At 43.0% G+C, this 24,269-nt stretch overlaps 2 protein-coding genes across 6 annotated transcripts; one reads left to right on the top strand and one right to left on the bottom strand.

The window, feature by feature from the left end:
• Positions 1–244: 244 nt before the first annotated feature.
• Positions 245–8,303, bottom strand: LOC127367833 (methylmalonate-semialdehyde dehydrogenase [acylating], mitochondrial). The gene is made up of 12 exons (XM_051407994.1): positions 8,141–8,303; positions 7,799–7,840; positions 6,323–6,397; positions 5,706–5,867; positions 5,475–5,553; positions 4,153–4,455; positions 3,679–3,800; positions 3,318–3,507; positions 2,994–3,175; positions 2,186–2,365; positions 1,396–1,494; positions 245–1,282 (listed from the first exon to the last, which is right to left on the bottom strand). Exons 1-12 carry the CDS (start codon positions 8,177–8,179, stop codon positions 1,178–1,180), a joined length of 1,578 nt encoding a protein of 525 aa, XP_051263954.1. The 5' UTR covers positions 8,180–8,303; the 3' UTR covers positions 245–1,177.
• An 83-nt stretch (positions 8,304–8,386) lies between these two features.
• lrfn5b (leucine rich repeat and fibronectin type III domain containing 5b) lies at positions 8,387–23,492 on the top strand. Of its 5 annotated transcripts, XM_051407974.1 has the most exons (8): positions 8,387–8,800; positions 8,915–9,013; positions 9,923–10,088; positions 17,185–18,101; positions 18,916–19,090; positions 20,021–20,354; positions 21,342–21,642; positions 21,771–23,492. In XM_051407974.1, exons 4-8 carry the CDS (start codon positions 17,211–17,213, stop codon positions 22,464–22,466), a joined length of 2,397 nt encoding a protein of 798 aa, XP_051263934.1. In that variant the 5' UTR covers positions 8,387–8,800; positions 8,915–9,013; positions 9,923–10,088; positions 17,185–17,210; the 3' UTR covers positions 22,467–23,492. The 5 variants fall into 5 exon arrangements, with proteins under 5 accessions (XP_051263934.1, XP_051263935.1, XP_051263936.1 ...); XM_051407975.1 differs by lacking the exon at positions 9,923–10,088; XM_051407976.1 differs by lacking the exon at positions 8,915–9,013 and having other exon boundaries at positions 8,387–8,863.
• The last annotated feature ends 777 nt before the right edge of the window (positions 23,493–24,269 follow it).

The following is a 24,269-nucleotide window of genomic DNA, read 5'->3' as shown; positions in this document are numbered from 1 at the left end:
GAAAGCCTTCAGTGGCTCATTTTCTGCCAGCAGCAGCAGCATCATTTCCAATGTTTACTTTTCACAGGCAGTCTAAAGAGTGGGATGTTTTCAGTAGAAAAGATTATAGGCTGTGCATTGCTGAATCAGAAAAACTCAAGTTCAAACATCATCGCATACTTTCCATCTGTGGAATTCATCAGGCATCATTTAGACCTGCACCTTCTTTGCTCCAGCATACCAAATAATGGCAAATGCAACAAACCAGAGGACCATTTGAACACAAATTAGAATTAATTTGAGTCAAATCTTTATTCAAACAGTGAACTACAGACTCAAATACCATTATCATCATCTCTTAATCTTCAGCCACAAGACCTAAAATAGAAGTCAAGGGGACAAAGTTTGAAGTAGCTCAAATACTCCAGATGAAAAGGTGTCTAGCACGTACTGTGCGTCAGTTTCATCACAGGGAATTCGTCACAATGGTTTATAAAGAATATCAGATGTAAAGTCTGTGTCAAGTAAAACACTGCAATTTAACCTCTATATCACTCATGAGCACAAAAAGTATCACTCTGACAATACAGTACAAAACTGTGAACCTCTATCAGACACACAAAAGACACATTAATCCCAACACTGGACAGTTTACAGTAGGATATACATTTAGAGGACTCAGCAACCATTGTTTCAGTTTTAACGGAGTTGTGTAGTGAATGGGAGTGTCCTTGTAACAGGCCAAAGAACCACAGAGGATACTGGAGGAAGACGGTTGATGCTTTAAAATGCAGAATCCCTGATCCTTTTGTTTTTTACTGTAGGGTTTAAGAAATGTGATACCAGGGTGCACAGCTGATCACAAAACTGACTGTGATTAAATTATCATCCACCGGCTCACAACAGGAGAAAACGGATACAAAACACAAGAAACCCATGAAGAGGCTCACAGCACCATTCATTGCATCAGTCCAGTTCATTTCCCCCATATCAAAATGAGGTCTAATTTGCATTTGTGTGTGTTTGTGCAACAACATTGTTTACGATGTTCACAGTTCAAACAATCACCAGCTAATAATCCCCCGTGTGACTATTTCTCAACAGTGAAAAGGACATTTTTTTTTTCAAATTCCCTCCGTGTGCTTCTTCTTAAGGCATACGATAAGTCAGTGACGGTTCTGCTGGACGTGCTGTCAACTTAGCGTCCCATGGTTGGCATGGTAACAGCTGGGCTCGTCAGAGTAGCGTCCTCAGCCTTCCACTGTGACGTCACGGTCTTGATCTGAGTGTAGAACTGGATGCCCTGTTAGTAGAGAGACAACTGCTGTGTCAGCTATCCCGTACATGTGCAGGTTTTTATTTGGATGCAGATTATTTCTATTATTTAACACATGACAAGCTGTTTTTGTTATTTACCTGCTTGCCATAGAAGTTGGTGTCTCCTCTGAACGAGCCTCTGGAGCCAGTGAAGGAGAACATGGGGAGGGGGACGGGGATGGGCACGTTCACACCAATCTGTACAAATGCAGACGCACGTGAAAAAAAAAATCATACATACCGGTAACTTGTTGGCATGTTTAAAACCAGGTGTGACAGATCAATATGTATTTTCATCTTTACACGTATACTACATGGTCCTCCGAACTAACTTTAAAAGTAAATGTGATGGAGACACAGACAAATAATTTATTTAGGATGAATGTTATGAAAAAAATGTTCTCACTATCTGCAGGAGAAGTGTTATACATTTAAAATTGTACATCGACTCCACTGGAGCGAGACTCAATTATCACATAGAATCTGGATCAGATTCATGGCTGCTGCAAACTTGCCCAAAACTTCCTATGCATTGGCAGGTGATACCATCTTAAAACACGCAAATTCCTGACATTACAATGTACATTTGAGCATGTGTGTATTATTTTAAAGGTCGATGAACACATCCTTTAATGTCTAAAACATCAGCAAAATGGTTCTATTCTTTTCTATTCCACATGAATGATGTCCGTTTCTTTTTTAGTCACAATGCTTCCCACACAAAACTGTTTACTCATCATCAAGTCTCAAACAGGTGACTCACTGAGGACCAAAATAACACCAAAAGTCAACGACAGTCAATTTGACCATGTAGAACCAATAGTGTAGAACCAATAGTGATATATCTCCAGCATCATTTTATTCAGCCTTCGTAAAAAGCTTCCCTCACCTGGCCAACGTCCACTTCATGTGTGTATTTGCGCGCTGTGGCTCCATTGTTGGTGAAGATGGCGGTGCCGTTGCCATAGGGGTTACTGTTGATCAAAGAAATTGCTTCATCAAGATCGCCAGCCTCCAGGACGACAAGCACTGGTCCAAAGATCTCCTCTTTGTAACACTTCATGTCCGGCTGGAAAGAATGATTACATCAGAGATTAACAAAACATGCAACTAGTGCTTTAAATGCATTTAGTTACACTTAAAAGCTACTTTCTATTTTAATAGGTGCCACGTCCCACAACCATAACAGAAAACCTTGATGTGTGGTGAAAATGTTATTCAGATGATGGTTTTATAAGTCTGTACTGTGACAGCCAAGTTGTCTGGGCAGGGAAATCTGTCCCAAGTTCCCATAACTCACAGAGTAGTCCACCTTTTAGGCTTAGGAGTAAAAAGCATTTTATTAGCTTTCTTAACCTGGGAAATTACTTTTTCTCCTCAGGATATAAGAACTGTGGAGCTGTTCTAACCTTTGCTCAGCAGATGGACAATATTAAGGCTAACAGTTACACACATTCAAGTTGCGGGGATATGATTTCAAATAATAACAAGCTTCAGCTAACATATTTCTTGTGTTCGATAGCTACAAAAAGCTCCACAGAAATGAATTCCTGCAATTTCCTAGCAAACAATGTGTTTTTCTCTCTGCAACTTACAAATATCAAACTGGAACTTACAGTTCTTGCAGTAAACAAAAAAAAAAAAGAAAAGAAAAAAGGTGACCATGTTGCACCCTTTGTCTCTAAGACAAATCTCACCGTAACATTGGCCAAGATGGTGGGTCCTACAAAGTTTCCATTTTCATATCCTTTGACGTTGACATTTCTTCCATCCAGCAGCAGCTTGGCACCTTCATCCACCCCACTCTGGATCAAAGACTCCACCCTGGCCCTGGCGTCGGGAGAGATCAGGGGCCCCACATCTGCCCCAGGCTGATCGCCTTTAGGATAAAATACATGTCAAATTTCCCTTTATAAAAAGGTCAGTATCATGCTGCAACATTTTATATTAAAATGCATAAGAACAAATACTATTTGAAATGCTTGGAAAATCTGTGTTGACACTGTCATTAATGAAGTTACCTGCGTTTACGCGCAGTGATTTGGAGCGCTCCACTAGCTCTGGGAGCCATTCACGAGAATCCCCTACAAAAATAGCAGTGGAGAGAGCCATACAGCGCTGGCCAGCTGCTCCAAATGCAGCACCAACCAGCTGGTTAATGGTGTTCTCTTTGTTGGCATCAGGCATCACCACACCATGGTTCTTGGCACCCTAAAATGAATAATGTAGGACACGGCTCTGTAGGGTTTCTCTCAAGTTAGACTGTAGTACGTCAAACAGAGGCAGCACAATGCAAATCATGCATATTACAAATATCAGTGATATTACGGAGTCTTGGTAACAGTAGTAGTAAAAAAATTAGTAAAATGAGTTCTGGTGTACCATGTTGGACTGTACTCTCTTGCCGTTCTTGGACCCCCGCTCGTAGATGTGTTCTCCAGCAGGGTTGGAGCCCACAAAGCTGATGGCTTTGATGGCAGGATGGTCACAGATGAAGTTCACCGCTACACAAAGATACAAATGGATATTGTAAATCCTCTCTTTTTCATCTGTGCTGCACCCTTAAGGCACAATATAGGAGCACAAAGGCCTTGAAATCAGAGGTTCAAATCCTCTTGCCTCAAACACTCGTGGATTACTTGCAGATATAGGCTGCGCATATTATGGAAATTTCCTATCTACATATTGCCAGGGGGTATATGATTAGTGTTTGAATCATCCTTGGACCTTCCCCCATTGCTTATTACAAACACAGATTGCGTATGTCTGAATGAACATCGAGAGACACACACTCACACTCACACTCACACTCACACTCACACTCACACTCACACTCACACTCACACTCACACTCACCTGCGTGCTGGCCGTGGATGATGTTGAGTGTACCATCTGGTGCCCCAGCATCCTGGAGCATTTTTGCCAGGAGCATGGTGCATCCTGGGACACGTTCAGAGGGCTTCATCAGGTAGGTGTTGCCACATACCATGCCGATGGGGAACATCCACAAAGGAATCATGGCAGGGAAGTTAAAAGGGGCAATACCAGCACACACTCCGATGGGCAGACGGTAGGTGTAAGTGTCCATGTCCTTGGTGATGGAAGGTAAGGTCTCCCCGAGCATGAGAGATGTAATGCTGCAAGCATGCTCAACCACCTCTGGGGGTGAAGAGGACGAGGAAAAGGATGAATGAAACCAATACAAAAGTGAGGAGATAAACATACAAGACACACAATAAACAAATGGATGTATCTCTTAACATTACAAAGAAAAAAATGAGTTATTTAAGATGATTTTAAAAGTACAAAATGAATAATGCTTTGTAATGCAGACATTAAAATCGTCCTCTTTCTTAAGAAAGAAAAAACTAACTGTTAATTGATTTCTTTTCCCTATGAGTAAACTGTAATAGAACTTGTGAAAATTTCAAGCACTATTGGTCTCAGTACTGTAGGAAATCTTTACTACTGGCAGCACACCTGCAGATGTAGCCTGTCTTGCAACTGATAAGTTAAAAGTTAGCATGCCAGAATAACTCGGGCATCCCAAAAACTGGGAACTGTACCAAGTACAAAAAAATACTTTGGCAGCTCTGTCTTGTAATAACCAAAATATATCTGCATGGCCCTTTCAGTTTCTCCACATGGTTCTTGTTGATGCAAGTCAGCCAAAGTGCATCTTAATGAGTGGGACTGCATAATTACCTTTATATAGCATACAACTAAAAGCAGAGCCTGTTTTACATAAAACAAACTAGGTAGTCACACGCTAACATCAGGACTTAACAAAGTGATGCTGCAGAAATATGGTTTCCTTAACCTTTGTTTTGTTATAATTGGACACTCTGAAAGCCTCTTGAAAAGCAGTTTAAGCCTCTATATGCCAACACGGCCAAAACAGAATCTTTGCAGCATTATTAATTTAAAAGTGAAAGTCACTTTCGCAGGGAGTGTCTGGTTACACGAAAATAATTGACACCCTGCAGCAACTTAGTTCACGCAGACAATGGCATAAAGGGTTGCCAAAGATATATAGACTTTTTTCATCAGGAGACACAGATACTATTGACAATACTTTGAACAAGGGAATTTGATCCCTGCTATATATTCACCAGCACTCTAATCTAATTGGGATATCAAAACCCAATAGTATACTAGGAAGGTCATGCTTTACTTACGGAGTCCTCTAAATACATCGCCCTCTGCATCAGCGAGAGTTTTGCCCTGCTCCAAGGTGATTATTTTAGCCAGTTCTTTCTGAAATATAAGAGGAAAAACAACGATTTACTCAAGAGAAAAAGTAAAAAAACATGCACTATTTCCTTTCTCTCTGAGTGGTTATCTTGAAACAGAAACATATTGGTGATAGACTGAAAGAGCCGTATGAGCAACAGACAAAATTTCCCTACAATGTTATCCTTGATGAGCTGCTGGTAGCGCAGGAAGATCTGCTGCCTGCTCAGGATGGAGATCTCGGACCAGGAGTGGAAGGCTCTGGAGCAAGAGTCCACAGCCGCCAGCATCTCTTCCTGGGTAGCTTTGGGAACACGTCCCACCACCTCATTAGTGGCCTGAGGAGCGGGAGACAGTCCATACCAGACAAGTTGACTGAGGGCAGGGGAAGTCTTTACTTGGTATTACTGCATGTGCATTAATTCATTAATATTAATAACCAAATGTTTTCTATCCTTTACAAGTTTGATATTTTATGTGAAGTAAGTAGATGGCTGTTTTTGCATGCTATAATCCTCCATTACTGCTTTGCTAGAGGCTTATTTATACACGCTACACTACAGCAGGCTGGACTTTTGGAAGACTTGTTATACAGGCTGGACGGATTTCTCTTACTTTACAAACTAAAATACTATAAATTGGCAAATTAAGACCTATTTTTTTCCCTCACCAGTGTTCATAAGTATAACGACTACAGAGTTGCACTGGTTACGCAGCCAACTTATACTATACTAGAGGAGTTGTTACTGCAGCCAATTCGCAGGTTGGATATAGTTCAGCTATGAATACTTACGGGGTTGTGAATGTCAAGCCATTCAGACGTGTTGGACTCAACGAACTTGCCATCAATGAACAGCTTGGTGGTGGGCTAGAGGATCACAGAAGCATGTGATTAAATCTCTTCCTGCCTTGTTACATCACTACTAAGTTCATTAAGGACATCCATCCATCACAGCATATACAGTGACTTTCTAAAGCAAGTCTCTTTCCTTTCTATACCCACAGTTATTATTGTTACTGGTTAATTTAATATTTTGAAATGTGGGTTTTCTTGTGTGGACAACACTGTTGATGGTTCAGATGCTTCAATGTTACATTAGCAGTCTCCCAATCCCATAATACACACTTATTCTAAGCAGCTTTTGAGTATATTGCATGTACGTAATAAAATTAAGTAAGCATAGATATTATCAAAATGCTTGATTTTTAAGTGTGCTGATGTACATTTTATCCGCCAATGTAATGAATAATAGAAATGTAATATCCAATCCAATCCAACTTTATTTGTTAAGCACTTTAAAAACAACCAAAGTTGACCAAAGTGCTGTACAGGAGAATAAATAAGACATCATAAATGTAAACAGTGATGGTGATGATGAAGACTACTGTGAGGAATAGAGGCAGTTTGATTAACATCCAGCACCATATGTATTTTATCACTCCCTGCAAATCAGTATGTTGATTTCTTGCATACAAACTGTAAAAACATTCGAGGATTCGAGGGCTATAAAAATGTTTAAATACCCCTTTTTGGATTTATACCTCAAAACGATCATTTTTTTGAAGGTCTAAATATAGTTTCTTTGACTTCATGTCACAAACTACAAGACCTCGCACACATTTCCAGTTAAAGGAATTTGTCACAACCATCAAAATGTGGACAACTTTTGTTGTGGAACCTAATTGATAATAATAGAGCAGTACAATCAGTTCATAATAGCTTATCCGAGTAAATAGATATTGTAATAACAAAATACCATAATATGTTTGTCATTTTGACAAACTCCATTGGATGTTCTGATAGATCACCTAGTAAAGCTGGCGTACCAAGGCTGAGTCCTTGCTGCAGCGGCCATGGGTTTGACGCTGACCTCTGGCACTTTGCTGCATGTCATCCCCTCTCTCTTTCCCCCCTTTTCTGCCCCTTTTCAGCTATCACTAATGATAGAAGGCAATAAAAGACCCAAAAAATACTTCAAAGAAAGAAACTGTCTCTCCATTACATGATTGCCCACTAGGAAACATTTAAAAGTTTATATATTTCAGAAAAACTGTATACTTCCTTAGTTGGTACATATCTTGGTCACAAGATTTTAACAACGAAATGTAAAGGATCATTTAAAAAATGCTTATGTTAAATATCATACATCAGTCAATAATCAAAATGTGGCATATGGAAAGTATGGAGACTTCTCAAACTTTGAAGAGCCTGTGTTAAAGACATAACATTCATCGCTGATTATGAAAGCAGGTGAGTGGAAGCTCTTACCACTGAGGAGGAGGAGTAACAACGACTCAGCTGGAGGGGGACCTGCAAGAAATAAAACCCCAGAGTCAACTTCAGTTCATATTAAACCCATTGTCCAAGGTCTAATGAATAAGAGCCAAGCCTGACTGCCCCATTGCTCGTCTGCCCTGTCCAACGTGACGTAAATAACACCTACCCGACTTAAATTGCACATAAATATTAAATGGTCGCAGTAAGGAGGAGTGGGCTGTGTGCAGCGTGCATGTTAGGCAACGACTTTGCTAGCTAGCAGCGCAGGTTGTTAGCTGTTTAAATACGAGTCTAACTGAAACCAACTGCTCTGTAAAAATGTATTTGTTTTACCTTCTTGTTCAGAAGTGACCGGAGGAGAATTGCTGCCATTGTGGAGAGTCGAGCTACACTTTTCCTGCTCCGAAGCCCTTCAACCGACCCACAAGACACGGGAGTGTAAAGAGAACTTTAGCTAGCAGAAATGTTGCAGAGGACAGAGTGGCGGGATACAGTGCTGCGCTTTAATTCGATCTCCAAGTCGTTGTCGGTTCGGATGGCGCTGAGTGGCGCTAGCGCACATGATTTGTTGATCTGGGAAAACTACGCGAGGCGGCATTCGCTGTTTCCCTTCAGTGTGGGCGGGACATACCCGATTTGAAAGCCAATCACGGCGCGGAATTTACAAGCCGCCCTAAATTGGAGGAAGCTGATTGGCTGTTCGTACAAACACAGACTGGCGTATTCCCTGTTACTTTATTGAGCCATTAAAATCCTTCTGCACTCAACTATTGTGGCCTAGTTGCCTTAGCAACGTCGGGAAGCCACTTTTTTTGAATATATATTTATTGCTGGACAACATGGGCTTTTATGTACGAAGGCAACACTTATCAACACCTAGTGGCAGGTAACAGTTTCCATGGCAACGTGCTTACAGGCAACATGGAGTTCCTACAGTGGAGTTGTCATGATGTTGGAAGATGGATTGAGTCTTTAGGATTTCCACAATACAGAGTATGTTAACAGTCACCTGACTAAACAGAGATAACATTAACCCTCACTGAATATGTGCCGAAGGTAATGTTTCACTTTACAAAGCTCTCATGTCATTATTCATTTCTGTCGCAGGCATGTTTCACGGAGAACCTCATCACCGGAAGAAAGCTCATTTATGTAAATTGTGTCTACTTGCCAAGACTTGGAATCACAGATTTTAAAGACATGCAGGTACTGAGAGTTTTTAATTCTAGCCTCCAGAAGAGACTGATGTTATTATGGAGACTTGTTTACATATCAAAGATGGAGGCTCACACAGTTTTAACAGGCTATTACACCAAGATAATGATGGCACTGTCAAAACTACTATAATTTATATTATTCTTACCGCTTAGTTTGTCTTCATTGATTCAAATTTTGCGAAGTGATCATTTAAGTAGCGTAACTTACCAAGTCAACAAGTATATGCTGGACATCACATAAGCAAATTGTGGTATGGACATTAATTTGAGTCTTTAAAGGCAAATTAAAAGAAAATAAAAATAAAGAGAAACCTATAGAAATAATTCTGAGTTGCTTCTCTTTTGTAAGCTCTAAGTGGACAGTAAACACTAGAAAACTGGTGTCTAGTTTGTGATAACTCAATTGCACATCCCATTTGGCACTTGAACGCTCTGTCTTTGAACAGTGAGACATCCAATTAAAGTTAGGTGTAACCGAGCTTCACTGCCAGCAGACACCTCAGATCAGCTGTATCAAATATGTGCTGTTATCAGGTAAAGCGGCTGTTTTTCCTATTTCTCTCTGAGGTCAGAACTTAATTGGGTAAAAGCACCTGAATGTATTCAGGACTGCTTAGAGGTTAAAACCACATATCTTGAGACGGACAGACTCGGTACAGAATTTCGCGTGCTCTATTTAGTCATAATTTATATTGGTTTAGCCTGTAAGCCCTTTGATGGATTTGTTTTTTGGAGTGTATCCCTGTAACCTTTCTTCCCATGATGCTACAATCTTGGCGAGAGGTGCTTGAAAGACTAGACACTCTCAAACACAGTGGGTCTACCTTATTAAATAAAGGTTAGATACTGTAAACATATACTTTATCAAAGGACTCAACCTTGCTGTGCACCCCTGCAGGTCATCTCTGCTCGTGTGCGCGAGCTGCTGGGGATCACAGAGACCCTGTGGAGTCGCAGCATCGCTGACCCTCCACGGGACAGCATGGGCCTGTTCCTGGAGAAAAAGAGCCGGACTGGAGAACGGGCAGACAGACTCACCTTCCAGCAGTTCCTGGATAGCATGCGTCAGTGAGCAGGAGTCTGGCGTGAATCACAAACAAAAAAAAAAAAAAAAAAAAATTCAACAAAAACCAAGACATGTTAGTGTCATTTCATATCACAAACTGTCAGCTCAGGATGACTCCAATGAGACACTCATAGTGGGTCACATGCAGGCCTTGACATTAACACATCCCACCAGCAAAATGCTTGCATGTTTTTGTTGTGGCTGGTGAAGAATAAGCTATTCTACAGGGTTTTCTGTGCAAGAAGCCAACATGTGTTCAGTCTGAAAATCACCTCTGAAATGAATCTATTGGCTACTGGGTGATATCACAACAAAAACTGAGTGCAGGATATTTTTCACATAGCATATCAGTGACTTTGTGCGCACACATACAGTCTGATAAACAGCTTAAATTGCTCTTGCCATCCCAGTTCTGGATAACTATTAAACCACTTAGGCTATTTCTATTGATCTCAAGTGGATGTGTTGTAGCTGGATGGAGCTATTGATCCGGAGTAGAAATCCTCAGGGTAATTCCGTGGATGACAATGAACACCTATTTCAAAGTGCCCTGAGATCAGTATGTAGGTCATTGTTCTTGGGAATAAAAAACACTGAGTCTGCGAGAAGACTTCTGCGCCGCTGTACTGTAATAGACTTATAAACATATAGGCAACTTGCACAAAAGGCCATAGGATCATTGCATCAGATAGTGATGGGTGGAGTGCCAAGCAGACCCACTGGGAGCCAGGGCTTTCAGTTTCAGCCAACTGAACACTTTCTTGCCAATAATCTATGTAATACATGCAGCAATATTCAGCTATAGGCTGCTATATTTGGCTTTAGATGCACCTGCACCAAACGTTTCATCTAAAGCAATGGATGGATTTAAAATAACACTCTTATTTAGGCCTACACTGGTTATTACCTGACTTATTTATCATCTCCTGCACGCCTAAATCTGATGATCATCTCTATCTGTTTGTTTTTTAATTTAATTAAATTTTTAGAGAATATTATAAGCCAAATGCATTTTCGTGCAGTGGAGTTCAATCTACATGAATAAATTATGATGCCTGCCTGTGAGATAGGCTGGGAGGCACACTGCATCTGTCTGTGCACACAAATGGTCTCTGTGCAGCTCGGAGCGCGCTGATTACCATTCCGAGCACAGCACCTCTGGTCAGAAATGGAGCCGGGTCGGTGGTTGACAGTAGTCCGGGGGCAGAAGGACGGGAGGGTGGGGGGGGCATATTATGGCAGCAACCTTTCAGTCAATCTGGATTAACTCGCACTGAGCCCTGCGTCGCCAGCAAAACCCCGTGAAAGCGATACGAACATCTGGCTGAATTCAGCACAGCACCAGTCACTCACACAGCGCTGTAGATATTAAAGCAGACTGTCGCTACAAAGGCGTTTTCTCTCTTCTGGAGGTGCACACAGGCGGATGCGCAGTAGAGGCGATCCCGCACAGCTGCAGCCTCGAAGCCACACCGGGACCCTTCAGGTTGCGTTTTCCAGTTTTTTTTTTCTTTCGAAAGGGGGGACGCCGAGTTACATCTTTCCCGTGCGAGGGGATTGGAGAGGAGTCGTCCTTTATCTGCTGGTCATGGATTTCTTGAAGGGCATCGCTGGTTTCGCAGGCCGTCACATGTTATAGGAGCCAAGGCGCGTGTTTCGGGACACCTGAATTATCTCCAAGAAAGCACCGTCGGTCCCATTTTAGGCAAGACGCTCTCAGAATGCTCTCAGTCCTCCTGGGAGGAAATCAGCTCAAACGCACCCTCCTCTGACTTGGCTTCATGTTTCATCTGCAAGGTAAATGCAATATTTTTATAGGCTGCAATTGGTGTGAATTGTAGCCTCTGAACTCTTTTGGGGGTGGGGGGGGACTGTCTTCCAAGAGGCGCAATATTGACTTGAAGTACTTCTCCCAGGACCCATCTGAGAGGTTCAGATTTTCCATTGTGACAGGGGTTGTGGCTGTAACCCACCAGCCCAGGACCTGTACCGCAAGGTCAAAAAAGCTCCTCAATTGCCAAGGAAAGCCGTCAGATAGCAGTTTTATTCTTAGTATCCACTTCTGCAGTCTGTGCTGTTTTTTTCATCTCCCTACAGGTGACACTGAGAATCATGCCTAATGTGGCCATTATTCAGCCCTCTCTCCCGGATGCGTGCAGGATAAGATTGATTTCAGATGTGAGATGTTTTATTGTGTATTTTATCAGCACAGAGGATCTAGTGATAGGCTCTCTGCTGGTCTGTGCTGTGGTTAAACCCTAGCTGATTTGCAAATTACACCTCAGTCATTAAGGTGTGATAAAGTCTAAATTAGACTAAGTAACAAAATTGATAATAAGATGAGTGTGTGGGCAGGGGGACATGTTGCCAGGTGACTCATGAAGACAGGTGAAAATGTGGTCTCTGATTTTTTTTATCAAGGATGAGGTATAATGGTCTTGTCTTATGTCGAGTGTTAGTTATCACATCTCTTGTTATTCATGAGTGCCTGAGGCACCATTGTAACTGCTACACCAGTGAAATCAGGCCCACGCCTCATTTTGCTGCTTCTATTTGCTCTTACTGCTATGTTAATGCACTCAGTGATGTAGCTCGAATGCTGCTACCTTTCACTGATAGCAGGGGAGTGATATGTGGTTCCTGAATACCGAGGCTTTTCTGCAGACCAGCTCGACATTCACTGACCCAAATTTTTACTCACCACAAAATAAGCTTTTGTTTTTGCTGAAGAAGTGCTTTCATTAATACTTGAAACACATTATTTGACAGTCACAAACTTGCACACACACACACACCTGGTCCACATGTTGTGTATGTGAGTTGCTTTTTGATTACACAACACAATAAAGAGAGAGAAGATTATGCATTATTTAGCCTTTTTGTTGCTGTGCGAGGTAAAACACAGGATCCTGAGGGTCTTTGAAATAGGGAAAATGAATCAGTGGATACAGTGAGAGTGGATTTCATTTTGGCTGTCTGTTTCCCCACATTGAGGCTGTAACATGAAAAAAAGCCCATGTAACAGAATAATACTTTCACAAAGAGTGGTACAGAATTGGCTTTTTCTTACACTTCTGTACCTGGAATTGCACTTGGGACTTGGCATATTTGAAAGTCTACAGACCTGCGGGCCCATTCTGTGGAGAATATTGACTTGAGAAGGCCATATTGATATTCAGAGGTGGTGTTCACATATTCTGCATTCCTCTTTCCGGAAGAAAATCCCCAGTCATAAGCCCCTCACATCAGGGCACGTCACAACGGCGCAAGAGTTAAGATCCAAAGTCAGTGATCAGCATTTAAATTTGGCCTTTTCAGCCTGCTTTAATGCAAGAAGACAGCATCTAAAATATGAGAGAGTACGAATATGAGTGTTTGTTTATTTGTTGGACTGATGCTCCAGTCAGGAGATATACAGCATATCAAGGTTTCACAAAATTTTCCTGTGATAGTGTGTGGAGGAAAACACTTGGAATTACAAGGGGGAGTTGTAAATGCTGATGAACAGCACTTCTATTGATGCAGTGGGGTCTGCTTAGTATGCTATCCCCCTGGCACGCACGCACACACACACACACACACACACACACACACACACATTCCCACACACATTCCCACACAAGCTTGTCTGAGGGAGAAATAATTTCAACTATATCAGAGTTCTACATCAAGTCATTTAGGTTTTTATTACGTGCCAGACTGAAAAAACTGTAATGATTCAGTCACTCCAAACACTGACTCCAATACAAAATTAGCTGAGTGTAAAATCTGCTCTCTCCTCATCACGACAGGGTCATCAACCAGAACCTCAATTGTCAAGGCCCTTTCCCGCAGAGAGGACTCTTTGTTCTAAATATTATTAGGTGATCTGAAAATGAGCCACTGATTACATCTCACCCAAAACTGACGTTTTCTGTGTTGCCATGGCATCGAGGCTGTCACCCAAGAGCTATCGCATTCTAACATTGGCAGACTCTGTAGGAAAAGGGTGTCACAGCACATACCCACATTCACAAACACAGATGTGTTAGTTAGACGGCCCATAGCAGCATCAATGTTTGGTCAGGATGTTTGGACTCGGGCTACAACGAGCATTTACCCAACAAAATAGAATTTGTACCAGCTCAGTCAAAATATGATCCACTTCAGCAGATGCAGGCAGCTCCATTTGGTCTCATAAAGCAGGCAGGCTGAGGACCCATTTCAGTGCTTTGTCGATACCATTTTACCATCATGTTGCAGCATCAGTTTACCTCCTTGACACAACAGAGTTTATTTTTGGCAGTAGCACACGTCCGGCTGTTTTTTCCCCAAGTGTAACCCAGGTGAGACACTGCCGAGACGCTGCCATGTGCCATCGTGTCGACCTGCGTGGAGGCATACCAAGCAGACTTCATCTCATTAACTTCTCCTCGCAGGGCTGCTTTCCCTGATTCCCTGCCCAGACGTGGATTGCAGAGGCTTTCTCACATGAGCTCCAGCATAAGTTAGACCATCTGAAAACATATCCCCCATGACCTCACCGGCCGATTGGCATGCAGTATGCTGCATAAGGCTTTTCTTGGCGAATGCTGCCCCAGGGACACCATAGATATCCTCTCCTTACAGCATACTGCTGCTACTGCTGCTACTGCTGCTGCTGCTGCTGCTGCTGCTGCTTCTGCTGCTGCGCATGAATGTCTGTCTCCATTGCTGGGGGTTGTTTTGTAGTGAGCTACCTCTATTAGGCACAAATCCACCCACTGGTGTGCGCGTGTGGGTGTGTGCTGTCAGTCTGTTCTGTTCTCTGAGGGCGAAAAGACCTGCTCAGAGGTAGTAAACGAACATTTGATTGACTAAGAAGGAGATTATGGTTAATGCATCAGTAGATTATCTGTTTTCTTGTTTATCTGTGGCCCTCCCAAGTCGCCTCACTATAATAACAGCCCAACTTGGAGGATAATGATTTTCTGGGGGTGTGACATTTAAAGATGAAGTGCGTGATTGATGAATGCATTGATTGATTATCTACTTATTTGTTCATGTACCTGATGAGTGCAACCTGTTATGCAAATCTCCATGGAACAACCATAATTAAATGCAAATTAGGGCGACAGCAACAGATATTTCCTGCCCTGTCTCACCAGCGAGGGGCTGTCCTTTTGTCCTCACAGAACGAATTTTGTAGGGATTACCGTTGCAACCATTCTCTTCACGTTTGGCTGAGTTTTCAGCAGCGAAAAAAAGCCCCATCTCTACAGAGTGAATCAATATCACGTCTTCAGCGCCATTCCAGTCTGGAAGTAGCAGGTCCTCTCCGCCTCATTGCACATCCAGAGGCCGTGCCATTCAGAGTCAGAGCAGAAGGTGGTTGGCACACCAACATGAGCACACTTGCGTATGCCTCAGCTTTTCGCACACTCTCCTCTGATGCACACAAACACCTAAAATAGATATTAAAGTTTCCACATAGGCACTTGGGCACCACTACACATGGCTTTAAAGTCATCTGCCATCTTTAAGCGGAGACATGACAACATTTAATAATCAACTCCACAGTCCATTTCTCACCAACGCAGATCTCTGCAGCACTGCACCCCAGACTAGAATCCACAAAACAGGGCTCTTGTGTGACTTGGTAAAGTTGTCCCTTGTAAAAATGGGTCGAGAAAGACATTGATTCATTGCTGCTTGATCAGCAGTATTCATGAAAATGTCACACCCAGCATGCTCTCTCCAATAATATCATTCCTCCCTTTGCTATTATGGGCCATTTTAAGGCGACCTCTTTCCTGCCTTCTTGTCAGGCTGTGATACATTTTTACCCGGCTGTCAAAACGCAACTGTTGTCAGTGGATGCCACCAGGCTTCCTTCGCTCCCCTACTCACATTAAAACGTGCCCCCACATGGCAAGCATGTCACTCCCATCCCATCTGATGTTTTCTTTACCCAATGATATTTTCCTCATACTCCCGACTGCCAAGGTTATTACACTGTGAGTTGTGTGTCACAGTTCCGGTGCAACAGAAGCTTTTGAAGCATGAAGCTACTCAGTTGGCAAGCTCTTTGCTGAGGCAAGATTTTTATGCACACTCTCCAAGACCCAACGTCGACAATGGAGGCATTACCAGCAAATCACAGAAAGCTATAATCATAAATCAGCCATTCTCTTCTGTATTTAAAGGTTAGCCATTGGATTTTTACTACAGTTGTGGGATTGGATCTCTTGTTCTCTGTGTTTGATTGGATCGGTGTTCCTTTCTGTGTGTTGTAATGGGACACCCAGAGTGTTGAATATTGCATGTTCAACCAAAATGACACTAAATTTCAGTTCTAAAAATAATCACAGCTGATGTCACTCTCGCTCTGGTACATTGTGTGGTGCACCTGCAGAGCTGTGATCTGATCTCCACTGTCTTAGTTTTATGACATGTTATATCCCTGACAAGGTCTCCGGATTCATCAAATGGATCCCTCCTTATCCCCCATCTCAGTTGTGTCATAAGTAAGAGTAGCAGCAGTGAGAGCAGAGAGAAAATCAATAGCAAGGCATAGCACATCCTCACTGAGGCACTGGGCCCAATCATCCCTTCCTATTGGCGATATGATCCTGGGAGATATCAGTCTAATTCTGACGAGGCCTAGACTTTCATCCCTCTGTACACAAACATAAAAGGACCGGCATTATCATATCAAAAAAGTACCATTGGGGGAGCAGGGGCTCAAAAGGAGAGCTGTCACAAAAATCACACAAGATTACTTGGGATGTTTCACTTTCAAGTTTGCAGGTGACTAATTGGTTTCATGTCTAATTGCACAGCATTTATTGTTTGTTCAGGCATTGACTCGCTGAGCTTCCTGCTCAGAGTTTGGAATCTCTGTAAATCTTAGCTGTGAGCTGGCAATGATAGTGTTTCAAATCCAGCAGAAAAGCTTCAACGTTACAAAGAAGAATCCCCCAGTTCTATTTGCATGTGTGAATACCGAGCTACAAAAATGACAGCTTGATAAAGATGATACAAATTCCAATCACAGATTTCATGCTTTGTGTTCTTTAACTACTTAATAAATAGTTTGCCCTTCTTTTCTCTGTTTTTGCTTTGATCTTTTTTAGGTGTTTTAACCTGACTGAAAAGCCAAATGGAGTCACTCCTGGTTTATCTGATAGTCCTCGGTGTGGCTGTGAAGGCCCACAAAGTTCAGGTCTGCCCCAAACGCTGCGTCTGCCAGATGCTTAACCCCAACCTGGCGACTTTGTGCGACAAAAAGGGGCTTCTCTTTGTGCCCCCAAACATCGACAGGCACACGGTGGAGATGCGTCTTGGGGATAACTTTGTAACCAGCATCAAACGCAAAGACTTTGCCAACATGACCAAGCTGGTGGACCTCACGCTCTCTAGGAATACTATTGGCGCTATCACGCCTCATGCTTTCAAAGATCTGGAGAACCTACGAGCTCTTCACCTCGATAGCAACCGGCTAAGCCGCATCACCAACGACACCTTCAGCGGCATGTCCAAGCTGCACCACCTCATCCTCAACAACAACCAGCTCACCCACATCCATATTGGGGCCTTTAATGATCTGACAGCGCTGGAAGAGCTGGACTTATCCTACAACAACTTGGAAAGTGCGCCATGGGTGGCCATTCAGAGGATGTCCAATCTCCACACCCTCAATTTGGACCACAACATGCTTAGCTACATCCCAGAGGGCACCTTCTCTGGCCTGCAGAAGCTAAAGAGGTTGGACGTGACTTCGAACAAGCTCCAGAAGCTTCCTCCTGACCCTATTTTTCAGAGAGCTGGGGTCCTGGCCACCTCTGGGATAATGGGCCCTTCCTCGTTCGCGTTGAGCTTCGGAGGGAATCCACTGAGGTGTAACTGTGAACTGCTCTGGCTTCGGAGGTTGCGGAGGGAGGATGATCTGGAGACCTGTGCCTCACCGCAGCACCTCGCCGGACGCTATTTCTGGACTGTTTCAGAGGAAGAGTTCCTGTGTGAGCCTCCTCTCATCACCAGGCACTCTCAGGTATTACCTCCAAATGGAGCTTTGCACTGTAAGACATAACACCTGCTACTGTTACACTCTCTGAGCCACACATTGGATTCTGTGTCAGTTAATCCAAGGTGGCACTTTGTGCTTTCTTTGACTGTCACACCAAATATTAGCTTTGTGTGCCAGAAGAGTCTTACAAGACTTGTGGGACTCATCTGGGGCGCTCAGCTAACTGAGTATTGTAAAATATATAGGACTTACTTAAAAAATGTAATCAAATTGTGGCCTGTGGAGAGTTTTTAGAGAAGTTCTTTAGTAGGATTTTCAGTTTTAATAAAGCTATTTGAAGGTTTATGATGGATCCGCGGAGAAGCTCTTATTACACAGTGAAAGCTTACAGTAATTTAGCCCTTGATTCATGCATCCAAACAAAATTATCTGATCAAATCCTTGCCAAATAACTACAGCTATATCAACTCATTTACATTCAGCAGACCTCTTTTGCATAATTGCACAGAAAATTATCTTTTACTTGGATGCCATCATACACACTGCAATGTACTGTCATATTGATTATCTTGCTTTCATCATCATGCTAATTCAATATCACGACAATGATCAATTGTTGATTATATCTACGGATAAACACAACATCATCAATATGGACATTAATTATAATATCTCAGTTATTCAGACTGTCGTACTCTAAGCCAAACTTCCAGCACAAAGAATTACTCTTTGTTCAAAGTGTTTTGCAGATTTTGTATTTAGTGCATTATCTAATCAGTGTTGTTCTGTATTTAACATAAAGTCATCCCTCTAACTGCCTTGCCTCCCTCCGCTTCAGGAGCTGCGAGCTTTGGAGGGTCAGAGTGTGACTCTGCGCTGTAAGGCCAGGGGCGACCCTGACCCCATAATCCACTGGATCGCCCCCGACGGACGCCTTATGTCCAACTCCTCCAGGGCTGCGGTCCACACAGACGGCACGCTGGACATTCTCATCAGCACTGTCAAGGACTCCGGTCTGTTTACACCCCGGTGGCTGCGCTTGTGTTGTTGACAGAACAAAATTAGTTGTTTGCTTGTGTGCGCCGAAGACTGTGGGACTTAAGTATTTGTCTACATCAGGTGATAAAGTTTAGAGTGTGGAAGAGAGAGAGTGTGTTGGCTTGCACACTGATTAAAGTGACAATGGAATGACAAATTACTTTTTCACCATGTTGATGTCATGGTTGGTTTCTGTCATATTTACAGAACTGTGCTTTCTGACACCTTTATGTTGTAGTGGTTAAAGCAACGCATGTTTAAACATTACAAATTTGAAAGAGTTTGACATTTTAAGAAATGTGCTTATTTGCTTTCTTGCTGATTGATGGCACTCTCATGTCTGCGTTAAATATAAAGATATGGGGGGTTATGAGCCGTGCTATTTCTTGGCTGGGAGCCACTTCATGGTGATGAAAAAACTCCAGTAATGCCACCATTTGGTTTTTTTATGGATTAAACAAAAGAAATGTAAGATGGTAATTAGTGCACTTTAAATGTGCTGGCAGGCAGATTTTTTTCAAAGCAAGCAAAATGTCAAATGTCCAAAATGCTAAGCTAAGCTAACCAGCCGCTGGCTGTACCCTTACATATACGGGCAGACAGATATGAGAGTTGTATTAATCTTATCATCTAACTCTAGGCAAGAAAGCAAGAAAGTGTATTACTCAGAGCCCCTGAATTCCCAAAAGATAATATTTATTTATCTTGTGCACACAAGATAAATTAATATCATCTTTCACGACATTGGGGCCTCTGACAGTTCCCCATAATGTCAAACTATTTCTTTAAATATGATTAGATTTGTTTTTATTGCAACTCGAATGTGTGTTTTAGTTCTACAGTACGTATCTGTGTATCACAATGAATGCCAGGAAGGATAATAATCAAATTAGTTTGTGTTCTAGGTTCCTTCACCTGCGTGGCCTCCAACCCGGCAGGCGAGGCCCAGCAGACGGTGGATCTGGTCATTGCTAAACTCCCTCATATCACCAACAACACAGTCGCAGAGCGGGAGCCTGACCCCGGATTATCAGATATCGCCACAGTGACCAAGACGGGGGCAGAAGGGGGAGGGTTGCCTCTGGGGAATGCAAAGACGAGCCAGGAGAAGAAAGTAGTAATTGCTGAGACCACATCCACCTCGGCCCTGGTCAGGTTTAACTTCCAGAGGAGTATTCCTGGAATACGCATGTTCCAGATCCAATATAACGGCACCTATGACGATTCACTGGTTTACAGGTAAACAGAATGACCTGCTGGGTTAATACAAAGCATCAAATATAAGTTAAAGAAGAAAATGGAGCGCAGACTTAAAATGCAGGCCAAATTATGCAATTTAATCTAGTAAACAAAACCTAAAATCTGTATCTAAATGTAAAAATACTTGATTGATTGAATACTGATTGGAAACACATTATAAAAATCCAATGACCCTTGTTTTACCTTCATAGTCTGCTTTGAATGCTTAAATCCCTTTGCATATTAAGTCATTTAGAACTGGACCTGGCTGTCAACATGATTATTTGTGGCCTCTATTAATCCCTTCAGGCAGACAGAATAATGCACTGTATCTGACTTCTTATTCTTCGACTCATAATCCCCCCCCTCCCCGGAGTGTATCATTTACTATGTGCAAAACCTTGATAATGCTTAATCAACAAAATCAAACCCGAATGTCAGCACTAAGCTGTGGACTGATAGAAGATGAAAGAGTAGTCAGCCAGTGTTTTACAAAAAGCATCAGTGGCTTCACACATGCCCATCTGAGAAAGCAGCGCACACAGCATTCTTTCATCTCTACCCCCTTTCACTCCATATTCAGAGCTAATCACTGTGATATGATAGGACGGTCGCACAGATGCCTTTTTTTCCAAAAGAACCTCGAAGTCAACAACACATATGGTGTTCGGCATCGGCTACTGAATTCGGGAGACATTAGGGAATCGACTCTGTAATCCTGATCCTGAAATGGAGGCAGCCTGCCTCTCCGGTGACTGAAAGCAAACTTTTATCAGTAATGATGCTGGAGAGAATAAATCAAATGTCACAAAAGATTATGCCCAGACAGATCTTAAATAGCCCCCCTGAGAGATGATTGTCATGTCATTTTATCCTAACAAAAAAACAAAACAATAAACTGGATAATCTGATTTGCTGCTGTCTCCTTTCATTTAACCCCCTCTAATCTATGTCAGAACTCACAAAGGTTTTTTTGTCTTTTTACAGAATGATACCCCCGACCAGTAAGAGCATCCTGGTAAACAACCTGGCGGCTGGTACAAACTATGACCTGTGTGTGCTGGCCATTTATGATGACCAGGTTACCTCGCTGACCGCCACCAGAGTGATAGGTTGTGTCCACTTCACCACAGAGCCTCAGTACCTGAGATGCCATTTCATGCAGTCCCAGTTTCTTGGCGGCACCATTGTGGTTATCATTGGAGGGATTATCGTGGCCTCCGTGCTCGCTTTTATCATCTTCCTCATTGTGCGCTACCGGGTGTGTAACCAAGGAGATGCAGATAAGGTCAGTTTGGCATGATTCCCTCTGTTCTTTTGTCTGTTCATTATTTCTGTTGATATTGAAGCTGGAGTGTCTAATAGAATTGCTTTCATTCTTCTCTCTCTTCCCTTACTTGTCTCCTGTCACATCAGGCTCTAGAGATGGGCGACATTCGGTCACTGAGCAGTGATGGACAGCTACAGGGCTGTGGGATTCCCAAGTCCCTCTCCAAGCAGGTCCTGCGTCCAGAAAAGAATGACAAGGACTCCCTCAGAGTTGTCCTTCCACCCCCGGAGCCAGCCAAGCAGCGCCCGCCAGTCGTTGTAGCCACCACCAAACCCTCCGTCCCAGACTGCACTGTCTCTACCTCTGCTGCCAGCCACAGCTGGCACCCGGCCTCCCCAGGTGCTCCGAGGCCCAAACGTTCCAGTGCTCCACCAAAACCCTCAGAGGCTCGCCGAGCTGAAGCTCAGGCCGATGTAGAGCTCGATAACATGAACCAGAATAACTCATCAGAGGTCAAAATGGCCACTGCCGTTGCTCTGGCTGTTCCTGGCCAGCCCACCAAATGGACTACTGTTCCCAGGGGTCCACGGCCACACCAGGCCCCTCAGCATTACATGACTGTGCCTGCAGGAGGAGTGAGGGTGAACCGCAGGCACTCCCTTAATGCAGACTCATATAGGGAGCGCTGCTATGTGGCCTATCCCAAAACTGGGGCCAGTCTGCGCTCCAAGCGGAGCTTGTCAATGAGCGGAGAGCTGCCGCAGCTCGAGAGCACAGCAAACATTCACCAGGCCAGGGACAAGCTCTCCAGGTCTGAGTGGCTTCTGGAGAGCACTTTATGATTTGGAGTTTATGACCTGCGTTCTCTTGTTTTCTTGGATTGGATTTGTGGCCCGTTGTGAAACAGACAGGGATTTTATGCCTTGTTTTGAGCTTTTGTGCTCTCTATCGAGGGACCTGTAAACTTCCTCTCATATATTTGGGGGCAAGGCAGGCATACAGGGTTATGGGAAACGTTTCACATTTGTTTTCTACCTTATAACCAATCAAAGTCTTCTTTATAATGACATTTGATCAAACTTTGATGAAAGGCACAACAATGTATAAAATAACAACAAAATGTACAAAAATGTTTAGTTGTGTGAGATACTGTAAATCTACAACACAACCATAAGTGTTCATGTGGTATTGAATGCAGTAACCTGGACATACTGTATTATAACAAAGACAGACACACGCAGGGGGTGGGGTTATTATACTCACAGTCTCATTGCCTGTTACTTAACATGATACAATCTCTGTAGACTTTGAACATGATTCTTGTCTCCAGCTCTACAGACAGACGGTGACGTGTCTTAATTACCTTGGCGGTGGTTTGGAGAGATTACGAATGTGCTTTACATCCCCAGAGGTGTTGGAACAGAATGTAGTAGACAGACAACGCTCCATCTTTTCATCCCGACACTCCCAGACACAGCACAATGCAGTATTTTTGTGGCACAAGTCGACTCAGCCTAATACTGCCCTCCGGTTTGAATCAATACATTTTTATCACATAATTACATAAAGACTCAACTCTGATAGGATTCCTGTCGTGACTGATTTGAGCGACAATTGAACCAACACCAACAGCATGACAGGTGCGGGAAGTAATCTGATATTACGTGAGGATGAGATCCAGAGGAATGGTTCATTTCCATATTTTTTACTTACTGACGTTATCATGTCACGCCGATGACAGCCATTGTAAATTAACTTGTCAATGTAAGAGAAACAATAATCACAAGTATGAGAGGACGTCAGCTCTTGATTTTGCTGTTGTTTCTGTTTGATGTTTACCAGTATAAATAAACCAGTGATAAAAGGGACATACTCAGACGTATCTCATTTTCAGCTTGCTTTGTGAATTCTCCAACTTTCCCCCACATCAGACTTAGAAAGCAGCTCCTCTCTGTGCTGTAAAGTTGTTTCAGAACAAAACAATAGATGCATCCCTTAGTTCAGCAAGCTCCACCAGCCAAAGCGGTAATGAATTTGGGGTTTCAGTAGTCTTGCAGCAACATAATTCCCCTTTCTCTGTGAGTGGTGGACCTCTGACAGATCCCTGCCCTGAGCCCTTGTGTTTGTTCAAAGAGAGGAGGAGGGAAGCAGATGATGAAAAGAGGCCATGCTAGTCACCGGGGACGCCTTTCGCCTGCGCATCTCCTCACTCGTCTGACAGCGCCGTGCCTGAGCCCTCGGACGGCAGCCACTGCAGAAACCTGCCGCAGGAGAGGTTTAACACAACCTCCGCAGTGGGAAACCGTGCACGACTAATTCTACAGTTACAGTAATGTGTCCCTGATAGCAGGGCTGACATGATATGCATTATCTGCTGGAATTTGAGCCCTGATTCACTGTGTATTTTGGTGGTCGGATGCTGCTTGATTGATTTTTATATACATGCTCTGGTATGCCTCTCACAGCATGAAACCTCAAGGGAAACAGCAGATTGCGTTGAAAATACAGCACTGTGCAGTGAAAACCTGTTAAGATGAGCTGCACATATTGTTTGTAAGACATAAATTAATTGCTGTCACCCAAACAGGCTGGATTGAAGCCCTTTTATTCATTATTTCTTGCTCATTATGAGTGATTAAAATGCT

The sequence above is a fragment of the Dicentrarchus labrax genome, unplaced genomic scaffold, assembly GCF_905237075.1.
Source record: "Dicentrarchus labrax unplaced genomic scaffold, dlabrax2021, whole genome shotgun sequence".
NCBI classification, from domain to species: domain Eukaryota; kingdom Metazoa; phylum Chordata; class Actinopteri; family Moronidae; genus Dicentrarchus; species Dicentrarchus labrax.
This window is presented reverse-complemented; position numbering and strand designations above follow the sequence as displayed.